At 38.7% G+C, this 14,108-nt stretch overlaps 1 protein-coding gene across 2 annotated transcripts; it reads right to left on the reverse strand.

Annotated features, from left to right (window-relative positions):
- Positions 1–4,928: 4,928 nt before the first annotated feature.
- On the reverse strand, positions 4,929–12,469 carry LOC140801429 (uncharacterized). Of its 2 annotated transcripts, XM_073156549.1 has the most exons (5): positions 12,295–12,469; positions 11,548–11,686; positions 11,349–11,456; positions 10,592–10,666; positions 4,929–5,310 (listed from the first exon to the last, which is right to left on the reverse strand). In XM_073156549.1, the coding sequence occupies exons 2-5, from the start codon at positions 11,679–11,681 to the stop codon at positions 5,079–5,081; spliced, it is 549 nt and encodes a 182-aa protein (XP_073012650.1). In that variant the 5' UTR covers positions 11,682–11,686; positions 12,295–12,469; the 3' UTR covers positions 4,929–5,078. The 2 variants fall into 2 exon arrangements, with proteins under 2 accessions (XP_073012650.1, XP_073012651.1); XM_073156550.1 differs by lacking the exon at positions 10,592–10,666 and having other exon boundaries at positions 12,295–12,436.
- Between the last annotated feature and the right edge of the window lie 1,639 nt (positions 12,470–14,108).

Genomic DNA, 14,108 nt, shown 5'->3' on the forward strand with positions numbered 1-14,108 from the left:
TGAAGAATCCACTTGCTTGACCGTTGACCTCGATAGCTAGAGATGAGGTCGAGATGCATTGAAATATAAGGTTGGTGTAGTCCGTGGGAAAGCCATAAAGATTAAAGCAGTCCCTCAAGAATTCCCAGTCCATTCTATCAAAGGCTTTGGACAAATCGACCTTGAGCAAGAAGTAGCCTTCCTTGCTTGTAGAGGAGTTAAGGAAGTGCATCATTTCGTGAGCAATAACCTGGTTATCTAGAATTTGTCTGCCCGGCACAAAGGCTTTCTGGGCTTCAAAAATCAGATCCGGAAGTAGATGCTTCATTCTCATTGCAAGAAGCTTCGAGATAATCTTGTAGATGGTATTGCAAAGTCCAATAGGCTTGAAATCATTCACTGTTGTTGAAGAGTCTTTCTTCTTGATGAGGACGATAATAGTCTTATTTATGCCTTCGTCAAGCAAGCTAGTGGAGAAGAAATTTTTGATGGCCTGACAGACTCCAGGTTTGAGGTCTCTCCAAAAGAGCTGAAAGAAACTGGCCATCAAGCCGTCTAGACTAGGAAATTTATCCGGGCTTAATCCTTTCACAATAGCGGAGATCTCTTCTTTCGAAGGGATAATCCTGAGGTTACAGATGGCATCCTCAGTTATCTTAGGAAAGGTGCTCCAATCGATATGGTCCAAAGCCTTGATAGACAGAAGGTTAGTTGCCGTAAAGAGAGTACGAAAGTGAGAGACAAACTTATCTCTTATAGGGTCCCGGTTATAAATCAGCTTATCATCCTCCACTAACAGATGAAGGATTTCCTTCTTCCTCATATGGTAGGAAGCAGTAGAGTGAAAGAATTTATTATTTTGATCTCCATGCTTGAGCCACTTGATGCATGAGCGCTGGCTCCAGAACATCTCACTTCTGAGAAGGAGATCTTCGTGCTTGGAATGAAGAAGATTTTCTTTTTCTTGATCTGGGTGACTGCAGCTTTGCAGAGCAAGAATATCGCTTTCCACTGAGATGATCTCCTTTTGAAAGTTGTGGGTGTTGGAGCAAGCCCATTGTTTGATGCTGTGAGTGAAAGACTGAATGTTTTTAGAGATAGGGGCTCCTAGGTCAAAGATGGTGGACCAACTGTGCTAACAGAAGGGAGCAAAAGAATGGAGTTCAGACCACCAATGCTCAATGCGGAAATGACGGGGGGTACTTCTCTTTGCAGGCTGAAGCATCAAAAGGAGTGGATTGTGATCACTGCTTATAGCCAGAAGATGGTATACTCGGGCATTGATGAATTTTGTGTACCAAGGAACAGAGACAAGGGTTCTGTCTAGTCTTTCCTGGATGAGGAAGTTAGTAGATCGCCTATTGGACCAGGTGAAGGCAGGGCTAGCAAATCCCAGATCCCTGAGGCCAGCATTGCCGATTCGACTACTGAAGGTTGTTCATCGGGAGAGGGAGGAAACTGAGCCACCAAACTTTTCAGAGGTAGAAGTGATGGCGTTGAAGTCACCCATACAGCAGAATGGGATTGGGCTTGTCGCATAGTGTCTTATGCTTCCCCATAAGACATTATCTAGGCCATGGCGTGGGTCACCATAGACCCCGCCAAAGATCCAAACAGTTATAGAGGAGGGATCATTGATTGTGGCAAAGATGAACTGAGATGAAGCTTCCAGAACTTGCACCTTAATTGAATCATCCCATAGTAACCAAAGCCCGCCGGAATGGCCCTGGGCACTAACAACATAGCTCTGACGAAGGGGAAGGGAGGAGATTATGGAGTTGGCCTTGGTGCTGTTGCATTTCGTTTCAAACAGGAAAGCCAGCTTAGTAGCAGTGCTGTGGAGGATGTTTTTGGTGTTACGGATTGTCGCTGGGCCTCCACACCCACAATAGTTCCAAGCTAATATATTAATTGCTTTGCCAGCGGCGGAGCAGCGCTCCCCGCTTTGGCAGTATTGGTAGGAGGGTTAGCCTCAAGAGGTAGGATGACCAGGGCGGCATGTTTCTTTGATGGCCACCTATTTTCTGCGGCTGCCTTCCTTTTACCCGGCGACCCACTTTTCGGTTTGCAGCTAGATGAGGCAGTGGGGAGTGATAGCCGGGGAGAATTAGGAGAGTTAGCCGTTTCTACAAGTTGAATGATGGTGTGAGTAGGACAGTCACATCGGGTATGTGGAGGAGGAGGGGTTTGGAGTTCAACTGAGTGGGGCCTGTCAGGGTGTGGGATGAGCAAATTGATAAACTCTTTTAGGTTTTGGATAGTATCTCTGTCTGGGTTTTTGGGGGTAGGAAGTGTATGGATAGGTACGTGAACAATGGGAGAGGATTTCGAGGTTAAGGTAGCTGGGGCAGTGAGGATGGGTACGTGAATAGTTGTATCCTGCATGGCTCGGGGGAGACGTGAGGAGATGGATTTATTTAGATTGCCAGGACTAGATAGGTCTGAGATGACCGTTGGGATTGGACTTAGGGGGGAGGTCCTAGTTGTCAAGTCGGGGAGTATTGGGGGAGGCTTAAGTTGTCAAAAGGAGAGTGGGGTTGCTGCTACTAGGGGATGGAGTGTTAAACTTAGCAATGAAGTCGATGGGGACGTGGTATAGATCGGATTTTGAGTCAAAAGGAGGGATGGTTTGAGTAGAGGAAGTGACTTGACTGGTAGATATGGTTACTCGAGTTGTCGACAAGTGGAGGATGCATTAATGGAGAGGATTGGATGTATTTAGGGAGGGAGACACTTGATGGCGTAGTGGTACCTGCCTGGGAAGATTTGCCAGAGCTATTAGCGTCAATCTCTTTCAAAGGAGGTAGGAGGCCAGTCCTGGCTAACGTTGCACCGGTAGCGGCCGAAGGTGCCAGCGACGAGGGAGCTGGGAGATGGGCATCTCTTGAGGGAGCACTAGCTTTACTGGAGGTTCTACTTTCCCATTTAAGATAGCGAGGCTCATTCGCCGACTGTGAGGCACTCAAATGGAGGAACTTGGGCTTCAGCATTTCAAGAAGTTTCTGGTGAATATGAGGGGGGAACTCACCAGTTATTTTCATCTCGAGCTCACCTCTTCGAGGACACTCCGGTAGCTCATGGCCAATGAGGGCGCAGAACGAACAGTGCCAGGGCAGGCGTTCGTACACAACCGATATCTCTTGGCTAGAGCCGTTAAAGAGGGTAGCTGTGAGCGTCAAAATAAAAGGTTTTGTAATATCCACATTAATACGGGTCCTAATGAACCTCGACCATTTCGTTTCGTCCCGAGAATCAGAGGGAACAGAGTAGCCCACCTTTTCCGCTAATACTCGGGATGTTGTGGTTGATAGATACTCCAGAGGGAGACCATAGAATTGAACCCAAAACTCAATGTGGGAGAAAGTCCAAGACTGCACTGGTTAAAAATAAGCATGAGCAAAGAAGTCCCGGTTGAAAGACCACAGAGCACCATACCAAGCCTTCCAGCAATCGATCTCGAGTTCGAAGGCCATCAAGTATATGTTCTTGCCGGCTTCAATAAACTCAAGCTTTCCTTCAGGAATCCAGGCTTTCATGAAAACTGCCTTCAAGCCAGCTAGGTTGTGAGGTCTTGAGGTGAATAATTTACCAATAAGACACATGTGAGGTCTTCTTGAAGAGATAGTGTTTTCCTCCTCTAGATTGATTGCCTCTTCCATTGTCACCTTTGAGGAGGTCAGAGAATTTTTTGAGGAGAGCTTCCTCGGAGTCCATTTCTAGGGGAGCAATAGGCTCTGCTTTTTACTTGAGCTGAGGGAGTCTGAGGATGGAGGATTGAGCCAAGTTGTAGGAATGTAAAGAGGAGGTAAGTTAAAGAGAGGTGGTAAACATGGGAGAGATCAGAGGAGGCAGACTAAGAGTGAGAGGGAGATATCTCAGAGGAGATGGAGAAAGCTCTCATGTAGAGAGATGAATGAGTCAACTACCCTGTGATGTCTAGATGATTCCTAACTATTGAGGCTTCTGCCCTTGTAATTGGATTGTTGTCATATTGTTTGGTACAGCGCAAGGGGGCTTGTTTGGTTTAAGGGAGGTGAGAAGTTACTACTCTTTTTTATAAGGCTTTTCTCTTCGGGTAGGAATTTCCATTAATAATTAAATTCAATAATCTCACTTTGAGTAATATTAAGGAAAATAACCCTTTCTATTCAACGCAACTGCCCTATGATTTTCTTGAGAAGAATTGTGTTTGATCAGTGAGAACTCTTGAAGGAAAGCTATCCAACATACATGCTATGCAATGCGTAACTTAGTGAATAAAGAAGCATCTATTATTTCAAATTTATATAACACCAAGTATAATTATTACACACTATATTAGTATACAAAGAAGCATCATAATAATTTATATCAGTTCTTATACAAATATAACAAATGCACATGACTATACCGACATATAATTTATTCCACAAGCGAATACCTACATAATCATACAACATTATCTGTTTCAATTTTTCTAACATCGGAAGCAGACGATAGAAGCTAGTAGCCAAGCAAGTGGTGAGCATGAATGCTAACTGATCAATTATTTACTTTTCAAAGTACAAACTTGTGAGCCATCAAAGAGAAACAACCATCTTACAAGTTGAAGTTGCAAACGAAATTACCGAGCTTTGGAGACTCAATAATTTACCTCCATGGATCTGTAGGTAAGTCCGTTTAGGATGTTTCTACCCATTTAAAGAGGAATAACGCGACGATAAAACAATAAATCAAAATCATGATAACTAAATAATGAGTTCCCCTAATTTCATTTGCACATTTCAACAGTCCAACCAAGTACTGACTGAAAAATTCAAAATTGTAAATCCAAATCATGACAACTTAAATAATGAGTTCCCCTAATTTCCTCTCCAAACCTGCAGTGACTGAAAAAATATAAGGTAACATCACTCCAATAGTCCAAATCCTAATTATCAGATTCAGATCAGAATATAAATTCAAGCATGTAAAAACTTAGGTCATTGCATAAGAAAATTGATACTGGTGCGTAAGAAAACAAGTGAAGCATTTTTTTTATCAACTAAACAGATACAAGAATGAAGAACACCTAGAGATGAGGCTGCAATAAAATGGAACATGGTAAAGCCCAGATAAACTCAGGTCATTGCATCATAGTCATCTAATGTCTCATTATACTCCATCACCTTCCTCTTGATCTTTGAAGAATCCACCCAAGTCACAAAGTCCTCCATGTTCCTTGTAACAAGAAAAGCTGGATCAGTGATTGTGTCCGGCCCAACCCGCACATGTCCCTGCTCAATGTATGTGACGGCCTCCTTCAGATGCTCTGCAAACTTCAGGTTCACGAGAACAGATGATAGCCTACGCCTGCAATAAAATGTCCCACAAAAATGAGAGTTAGATCACATTTTTCCAACTAGATTTGCTTTTCCACAGAAGTGAAATAAGACTGCCAATAATACCTCATATGTTTCTATGTATATATATACACACACACATAGCTAAAAAGGAAAGAAAAAAGAAAAAAAAGGTAACTTCAGGTATGTCTCCTTTAATTAAACTGAACAATGAAGCCATGAGTTGTTTAGACAAAAGATTGTTGCGCCTGATGTTGGCACAGTAGATGGCCTTGACATGTCAAAAAATATAATTTTTAACCTTTTTCCAGAGCCTTAGAATAGGTTTTAAGGGTTAAATTAAAGTCCTTCAACACTAAATATTAGTGTAACGTGTATCATTAAATTCTAATCTCACGATTTTCTCTATTTTTCTTGAACTTTCTAAGTTGGGGCAAAACACTTGGGGAAAACCAAAATTTTCTTTTGATTTCTAAAAATTTGAATTGTAATTTATATATATATCAAACACCAAAATGCTAATGGGTATAAAAAAAGATGAACGGGACTACAAATTTGGTTTGTTCAATGTAAGATATGCTCAATTCCTAATGACATGGGTCGCTATGGGTGACCATAAGAGAAACCAAGATAGTGCCTATGTATGATGCCCATAATTCACTTGTACGATACATATCAAACCAAGGTTTCCAGTTTCGGCCGATCCCGAGTGAGATCGGCCGAAACGGATCGGGATCGGCCCGAAACCAGTCAGTTTGCTGGTTTCGGCAGTTTCAGCCGATCCCAATCGAAACGGGTGGGAACGGGTCGGATCCGACCCGGATCCAACCCGGGGGACGTCAATAATTGATGTCCCCACCCCCCACCTGCTTCTCTCCCTTTTCTCTCTCTGTTTTCTTTTTTCCTCTTTCTCTCTTTTCTTTCTTTCTCTCTTTTCTTTCTTTCTTTCTCTTTTTCTCACGGATCTCTTACTCTTTCTCACCAGCGACTGAGTAGTGAGTAGATCTCCGGTGTGACCTCGACCTCCGGCGAGGTTCTCCGACGAAGATTCGATGACCTCGATCTCCGGCGACCTTGGGTAAGTTTTTGTTTTAGTTTTTTTTTTTCATTGTGCAGTAGCTGCACCTGCAGCAGGTGCTGCTGCTTCTCAGCACAGCAGCAGAAGCAGAGCGGCAGCAGCAGCAGCTTCTCTGCTGCAGCAGCACCTGGTGCTACTTATGCAGTTATGCCTCATAAAATTTAAATTATTTTATATTTTATTTTGTTTTTTGTTTATGTTTTTTAGTTGCAAAGTTAAAATATCAATGGCTCCAAAAGAGAAGTCATATGATATCGACATTGGGTAGCAACATTGCAGCACTATTGGGCAAGATAAAAGACGCGTTAAATTCAACTGGAGTGGAAAGGAAATAAATGGTGGTGTCAGCTGTTTGAAAGAATATTTAGCTGGAAGACAACGAAATATAGCAGCTTGCACTGAACTGTCTTTGAAAGTTAGAAAGCAGATATTGGCTCATTTAATTGGCAAAAAATAAAGGATAAATAATCTGCACAACAAAGAGAGTCAATGATTCGTGAAAAATTGATGCATAATCCTGTACACATTAATGATGATAGCAATGAACAAAGTGAGGAGGATGAAAAGGAGAAACAAATGAGGAGGGCAATAAAAGAGAGCAGATATATGCATAGAGAAGAGGAAGAGATGAAAAGAAGCACTGGTGGTAACTTTCAGAGATCTAGATTAGTTAATATACGAGGAGAGAGAGAGTATGGGGACAGCAGTTCTACCCATAGGACTCTTGGTGGTACAGCAGAGTCTGAAAATATTGGATCAATAGATACATATCTTCAGAAAAAAAAGGTCGTACACAGACTTCCATCAAGACAGCTCTCAAACGAATTAAAAATGCAAAGAAATATATTAGTAGGGCTATCTCTAAATTTTTCTTCTACAATCATATTCCTTTCAATGTAGCTGATAGTCCTTACTGTCACACTATTGTGGATGCTATACAATTAGTAGGGCCTGGTGTTCCCCCTCCTAGTTCAAATGATATTGCTACTAAATATCTTGACTCAGAGGTAGATGAACTTCATACTTATATTAAGACATTTAAACGGTATTGGGATGAATTTGGTTGTACACTGATGTGTGTTGGGTGGAGTACACAAAATAGAAGAAATATAATTAATTTCTTAGTGTACTCTGGCATGGAGACAATATTTTTAAAGTCTATGGATGCTACTGCTTATTTCAAAAATGCAGATTATATTTGTCAGTTGATGGATGAGGTGGTACAAGAAATCGGTGAAAAAAGAGTAGTCCAACTAGTTACTGATGATGCCCAATTATAAAGTTGGTGTGGAAATTTACTGATGATTAAAAGACCTCATTTATATTGGACGTCATGTGCTGCACATTGTATTGATCTGATGTTAGAGGATATTGCAAAAGAGCCTGAAATTGATATGGTCATACGTGAAGGTCAGAGATTAACAAATTTTATATATAACCATGGTTGGGTTCTTAATTTACTCAAGCAGATGACTGGTGGTAGGGAGATCATCAGACCCGGGGTCACTAGATTTGCCACTCGCTTTTTAGCCTTGGAGAGCATAATGCGCTACAAAGATGATATTATACGGATGTTTACATCACAGGAGTGGTCTATAAAAATTAAGAATATGAAACTTAAAAATAAATCTTTAGGTGAAACTTTGAAAAATATAACTCTTAGAAATACATTTTGGAATAATATTACAATTGCCACCACAGTATTTGAGTCTCTTGTCAAAGTATTAAGACTTGTAGACAGTGATGACAAGTCTGAGATGGGTTTCTTATATGAGACAATGAACATAGCTAAAAAATCAATAAAAAAAATGTGGGTCAAAGTTATAGGAAGTAGTGAAAGATGATTAATTCTAAATGGAACAAACAACTACATAGAGATATACACGCTACTGGTAGGCATGCTTTTAAGTTTTAAGTTTTAATTTACTAATTTACTTTTATTTATGAATATTTAAAAATTTGAATACTTAGAAATTTTAAATTTCTGCAGGGTTTTTTCTTAATCCAAGATTTTAATTCTCTAAAAATGTCAATAATGATAGTGAAGTCTTGTTGGGGGTTAGAAAGGTAATCAGCAAGCATGAGCCCGATATTCATAAACAAATCATGTGCGATAAAAAAGTGAGTTATGATTCAATTAAATAATTTTATTATTATTTGTTTTTAGTTTGAACTTTCAATATAATCAATAAGCTAATAATATATTTCTGATTTCAGATGGAGAGATATAGATTGAGAGCTGGGCAATTTAGTACTGCTAAAGTTGCTGCAGTTATATCTCATAACACTCTAGCTAAATGGTGGTCTATCTATGGATGAGAGGAGGCACCAAATTTAACGTCAATAGCAAAGAAGATTTTAAGTCAAACTATATCTTTACCACAGTGTGAAAGAAATTGGACTACTTTCTCCTTAATCCACACAAAAACACACAACCAATTGACAATGGAAAGATTGGAGAAGTTAGTTTTTTGTTATTATAATATGAGATTGAGGGAGAGAAATTTAAGAAAAAAGGCAGAAAAAGAACAATTGATAGATTTAAATTATGTTTCTAATGAAGAAGACCCCTTAACTCCATGGATCAGAGAAATAGAGGATAGGTTATTAGATGACAGAGATAACCCATGGTTAGATGAAATATTATGAGAGACCACGACGAGGGCAGAGGCTAGTACGATTCATTCAGCAGCGAGAGATAGTATACCTACTAGTACCAGTCATAGTCCTGATGATACATATGGTGGTGAGATCATTCCATCTACATTTGTTGAGGAAAGTCAAGAAGGCATAAGGAGTGAAGACAGAGAAACTGAGAATATATATACATATAAACGACGTCGTCATGAGATGTATTTTGGTTCCTATGATTATGGTACATTGAGTATTTATTGTTTGGAGCCATCATAAGATCTATATGCTAGTTATTATCCTCAGTATCCTCAGTATTCTCAGGCACAAGATCCAAATGCTGGTTATTATCCTCCTCAAACGCAAGTCACACAACAAGATCCATACAATATGACTAGTATGATGAAATCACTTTTTGGAGCATCAAGTCTCAGACATCAATATTTACAAACTTATGGTGATTATGATGATGAAGACTAGAAAATTACGAGAACCAGCTCGGTATTCAAAGGTTTAAATTTTGAGTAAGTTAATACATTTTAAGTTTTTAGACTTCATATGTGAGTAATTTTTGTTTTCTTATTTTTTATCATTTTTTCTAAATTTTTCTGCATTTTTCTGCATTTTTAAATAATATTTAGAATTTTATATAATTAAAAAATAGTTCGATCCAATACGAACGGCCGATACCGATACTGATCCTGATCCCGATACTGGGAACCTTGTATCAAACCCGATGCTAACTCTGCTGGGTATGGAAATCCATGGTTTAGGCATCAATTAGCTATATGCAAATTGCAAAAACTACCAAACAAGGGAACATCACTTTTTGGAGAGCAAAGGTAGATGAATGTTGAGAGACTAGGCAATAACCGATTCACTGATCAATGTTGACAATGATTTACTCAATTAATAAGTTAACAAAATAAGAGATAAGGAGAACACAAACCCATTGAACTTTTCACAACTGGTTCTATTTACTGACTTATAAGATGTCAAAAAAATATAAGATGCTGAGCAATATCAGGAGTGCATCACCAATTCCAGCTTTACAGATCATGCTAGTACCATAAAATCATCCTTAACAGTGCCAGTTTATTAGCACAACTACCAAGCTCCTTGGGTGCAAATTTTATTTTCTTGTTTAGCTTCAGCGTGAACTATGGGGTCACACTACCATCATGCAGTGAGATAAAACTAACCTAAGGGCAGTGGTACAGCAATTGGTAATTAATAAACAGGGAAGGAATAACTACAGTTAGGTCAACGAAAAAGGGAAACAAAATTAGAGATATTATAAGTTTGGTGCAAGTTGCACAAGCTAATGAAAGCAGTGAAGCTTACCTCCACTCCAAGAGAAATCACATGTTTAAATGTGACATCACATGATCATATGTACCTGTTAATTAAGTCCTCAACCAATAATGATCACTTACAATAGGAAAAGTAATAAAAACTTAACCTTTTCACTTTCATCACTTCTCTCTAAGAACTATGCCACTAATAAACAAGGAAATAAAACTAAATAGTCGAACATCATACTTCATTAGTACAGTAAATATGTTGAGCAACATATGCTTACCTACAAAATGAGCTTACAGACAGTTTGTCACATTTTGCCAAACTCTTCTTTGTTGAAATTGCACCTATATTATAACTGAAATAAAATATAAAAAATTGATCAAGCAATCATAAAAACAAGACAGTGATAAATAATCATTCGGTCATTCCCTTACTATGTCAGTAGTGCATTAACAAGATAAAGGAAAAAAGATAATTGGCCAAATTCATGAAGAATAAATAGCTCAAAGCAATTGTTAACAAAACCAGGAAGCAGTAGTTTTGGATAAGATAAACAGAATTAATCAATGATCTCACTATAGGACAAAAGGAGGTTTGGAATTCCCAAATTTCATAAATCCTTTGCTGGAGTGGCGTACAGTGAGAGAGAGAGAGAGAAGGCATGTGGGATTTTTTTGGACATGAGGGCATCATCCATTGATGTCCTCGAGTCGGTTTTGAGGCTGATTCATTTGGATCTGATTCATTTCACTAACCCACATCGGATGGTTTCAATCGATCCAGCCGATACCCTATTGAAACCAGTCAACAAACTGATTTTGGCATGAGATTAGGCTCAACCAAAATTGGGTATTTTGATCTACACACAAAGTATTTAATTCATAAAACTTCTCTTCTCTTATTATGGGTCAATAGAATCATCGCATACAAACAAGTACACCAAAGGAGACTTCATAAAACAATTTGAATTCAAACTATTTGCATCATTACGCATGCCTAATTCCATACCCATATCAATTAAGATTTAAGACACTTACAGCTTTTCCAATAGCATATCGGTCATCTCGATTCGGTAAGGGTCCCTCGGATCCATCTGCTTCAAAACGTTCACAAGCTTCTGTATCATCCTACATATACTCGAATACCTAGCATCAACCAGCAAAAGAACATCTTCTTATTTCAACAATATAACCTACCAATTAATCAATCAAAGAGGAAGAGACCAAAGATTATTACTTCTTGTAGTCGTCTCTCTCAATGAGGTGGTAACGTCGTGTTATGAGGGCTTCACGGTGGCCACCTTCTCTCTTGTACTCAATAAAGTTCACCTTCTTGAGAAGCTTCTTTTCATGGAATTTTAGCTTCCTCATGCTTCCTGTGGAAAACACAAGAGGCTTGATTAATTGAGGGTCACCAGCAGGAAAGAATCGGGCATGAGCAATCGAGCCCGTGGCATACCAATGCCTATGCTACCTAGCATTTAAATATATAAACGATATAATATATAATACAAGTAAAATTTTATTAGTAATAAACTAATATATGCATAAAGGTAGTACACATATAATATGATAACAATGAAATTACAGTAATTCACACACTATTACATTCTTACACTATTTCAAATAATTAGGCTGCAGTAAATTACACAATTACACAATTAAATTACACAATGAATATCTACGCGATTATAATGCAATGTCTTGAAAGGCGCCCGCCGTGTTTCCATTAATCGATAACCATTCTCTACACTCTACAATGATGTGCAGTGCACTGTGCAAAGAGGAGACTAGCACAGAGAGGGGGAGCTAGATGGTGGGGGTCGGGAGATGTGCATAGGAGAGGGAGAGAGAGGAAAGTGGGAGAGGATGTGAGTTAGGAGGACAGCGAGAGAGACCGAGAGAGCGAGAGAGCGAGAGGTGGCGGTGGGTAGTGGCGAGGAGAGAAAGAGAGAAAGAGAGAGGAGGGAAGAGGAGTACTAACCTCCCGAGGAGAGACAACCACCCTGTACAAGAGAGAGACCACCACCGTCGTCGAGAGCAGAGCGGCACCCGCGGATGAGAAGAGGGAATCGTCGAATTAGGATTTAGGTTTAGGGGTTTGGTGAGGTCGAAGATGTTTTTCTTTCCAAGGGACATTTGAATTTACCACCCTACCTATTTCCATATTTGCGGTTTAGACCTGCACTTTTAATATTTCTAAATCACTCTTGTTAGGGGGTGGCAATCAAGTCAGGTTAAACAGGTTCGGATTGAGTCAAATTCAGGCTAACATGAATACAATTCGATTAATAAACGAGTTGTATTTGGTAGACATGAACACAACCCGATTATTAAACGAGTAACATGACATTACCCATTTAACCCGTTTAATAAACATGGCAAAAATAAAAGGCATAAAAATAAACTTCAAGAAACAACAACACAAGCAGCTAACTCTAGATTGTTGTGGGTAAATAAAGCGAAGCTAGATGATACATCTGAAAAAGAAACACACAAGGAGGCAAGGTACTCTAAAACTTATATTACCTCATTTTTTTCAAGAAAAAATAAAGCTAGCAAGATAGCTGTTATCTTTTCATCAGAAAAATGGAATGAATTGAGCGAGGAACCCTAAACAAGGCCATGAATGCTAAAAGAAAAGATCAAAGTAGTTCAGACAAAAGAAGTAATAAAAACTTTTCAAATCATGAAAGCAAAAACTAGACGGATCATAGGGTTTTACCCAACACTTCCAAACTCGTAGAGCTTGCCTTGGCTAGAGAAGATGATGAGAGCAGTAGATGGGAGTGGCTGGAGCGATTGGCAAGAAAGGAGGCAACAGAAAAAATTTTACCCCTTTTGAAAGTTTGGATGCGATGGCCGGAGAGTGTTGAATGGGTTAGCAGATTAGGTAGGGCAAAACAGTTAGGGTTTTTATGTTTTAGTTACTTTATATATATATATAGGTTGGCGGGTCAGCAGGTTGACCCGACCCGACTTGTATACTTAAATATGTTAAACGGGTCAAAATGGGTTAGTAGTATAAACCCGAGCACGATTCGATTATTAAACATGTTAGGTGGATTGACCCATTTATGAACCGAACTCGATTATACTAAACCCAAACCCGATTAAGTATCGGGTTATCATGTCGTGTTATTAGGTCGGGTTAAATTTTGTGATCCCTACCTGTTATCAAATATTTATATAAAACACCCTTAACCAAGGGGCTATTTTATAAATATGTATTTGATAAACAAGTGTTTAGTTAATTGTATTTCATAATATCATTTTAAACATTATTATTATATAATTTTTTGTAAATTTTTTATCGTCTAATAGCATAGAACACATTATTCTCCAAAACTAGATAAGATTATAAAATAAATAGCTATAAATTGCCTTGAGATTTGAAATTCTACTAATATGAATCATTACAAACATAGCAAACCTCTGAATTTAAATAAAATCATTTTAAGATAAGTAATTTTTGAATGAAAAAAGAAAGAAAATATCCACAGTTGAAAAAAACAGATTGTTACAACTTATGTCCTGTGCCGAATAAAATGCATTACATATTAATATAGCATGACAAGTATTAATATAAAGATGCATAGTCTCACGAACAAAGCACTTGAAAATAACTAAAAAGACTATTTTTACTTGAATTAACCAGCTTTAGTGCCCTTAATACAAAAATGATAAAAAGACTATTTTCACTGACTTAGCTTAAAAGCCTCTAGCTTGTGTATCATTTTCAAACAAATAGTCATAGATACATACCAAATCTTTATGAGTATATGCTTCCTATTCTAG

Source organism: Typha latifolia, chromosome 14, assembly GCF_019914945.1.
Source record: "Typha latifolia isolate L0001 chromosome 14, TyphaL0001v2, whole genome shotgun sequence".
Taxonomy (NCBI): Eukaryota; Viridiplantae; Streptophyta; class Magnoliopsida; order Poales; family Typhaceae; genus Typha; species Typha latifolia.

Coding starts and splice junctions, on each gene's coding strand:
- LOC140801429 (XM_073156549.1), bottom strand. CDS start 11,681: ATGAGGAAGCTAAAATTCCATGAAAAGAAGCTTCTCAAGAAGGTGAAC. Junction 11,457..11,547: donor GAGAGAGACGACTACAAGAA/GTAATAATCTTT, acceptor GGTTGATGCTAG/GTATTCGAGTATATGTAGGA. Junction 5,311..10,591: donor TCTGTAAGCTCATTTTGTAG/GTAAGCATATGT, acceptor ATTTTATTGCAG/GCGTAGGCTATCATCTGTTC.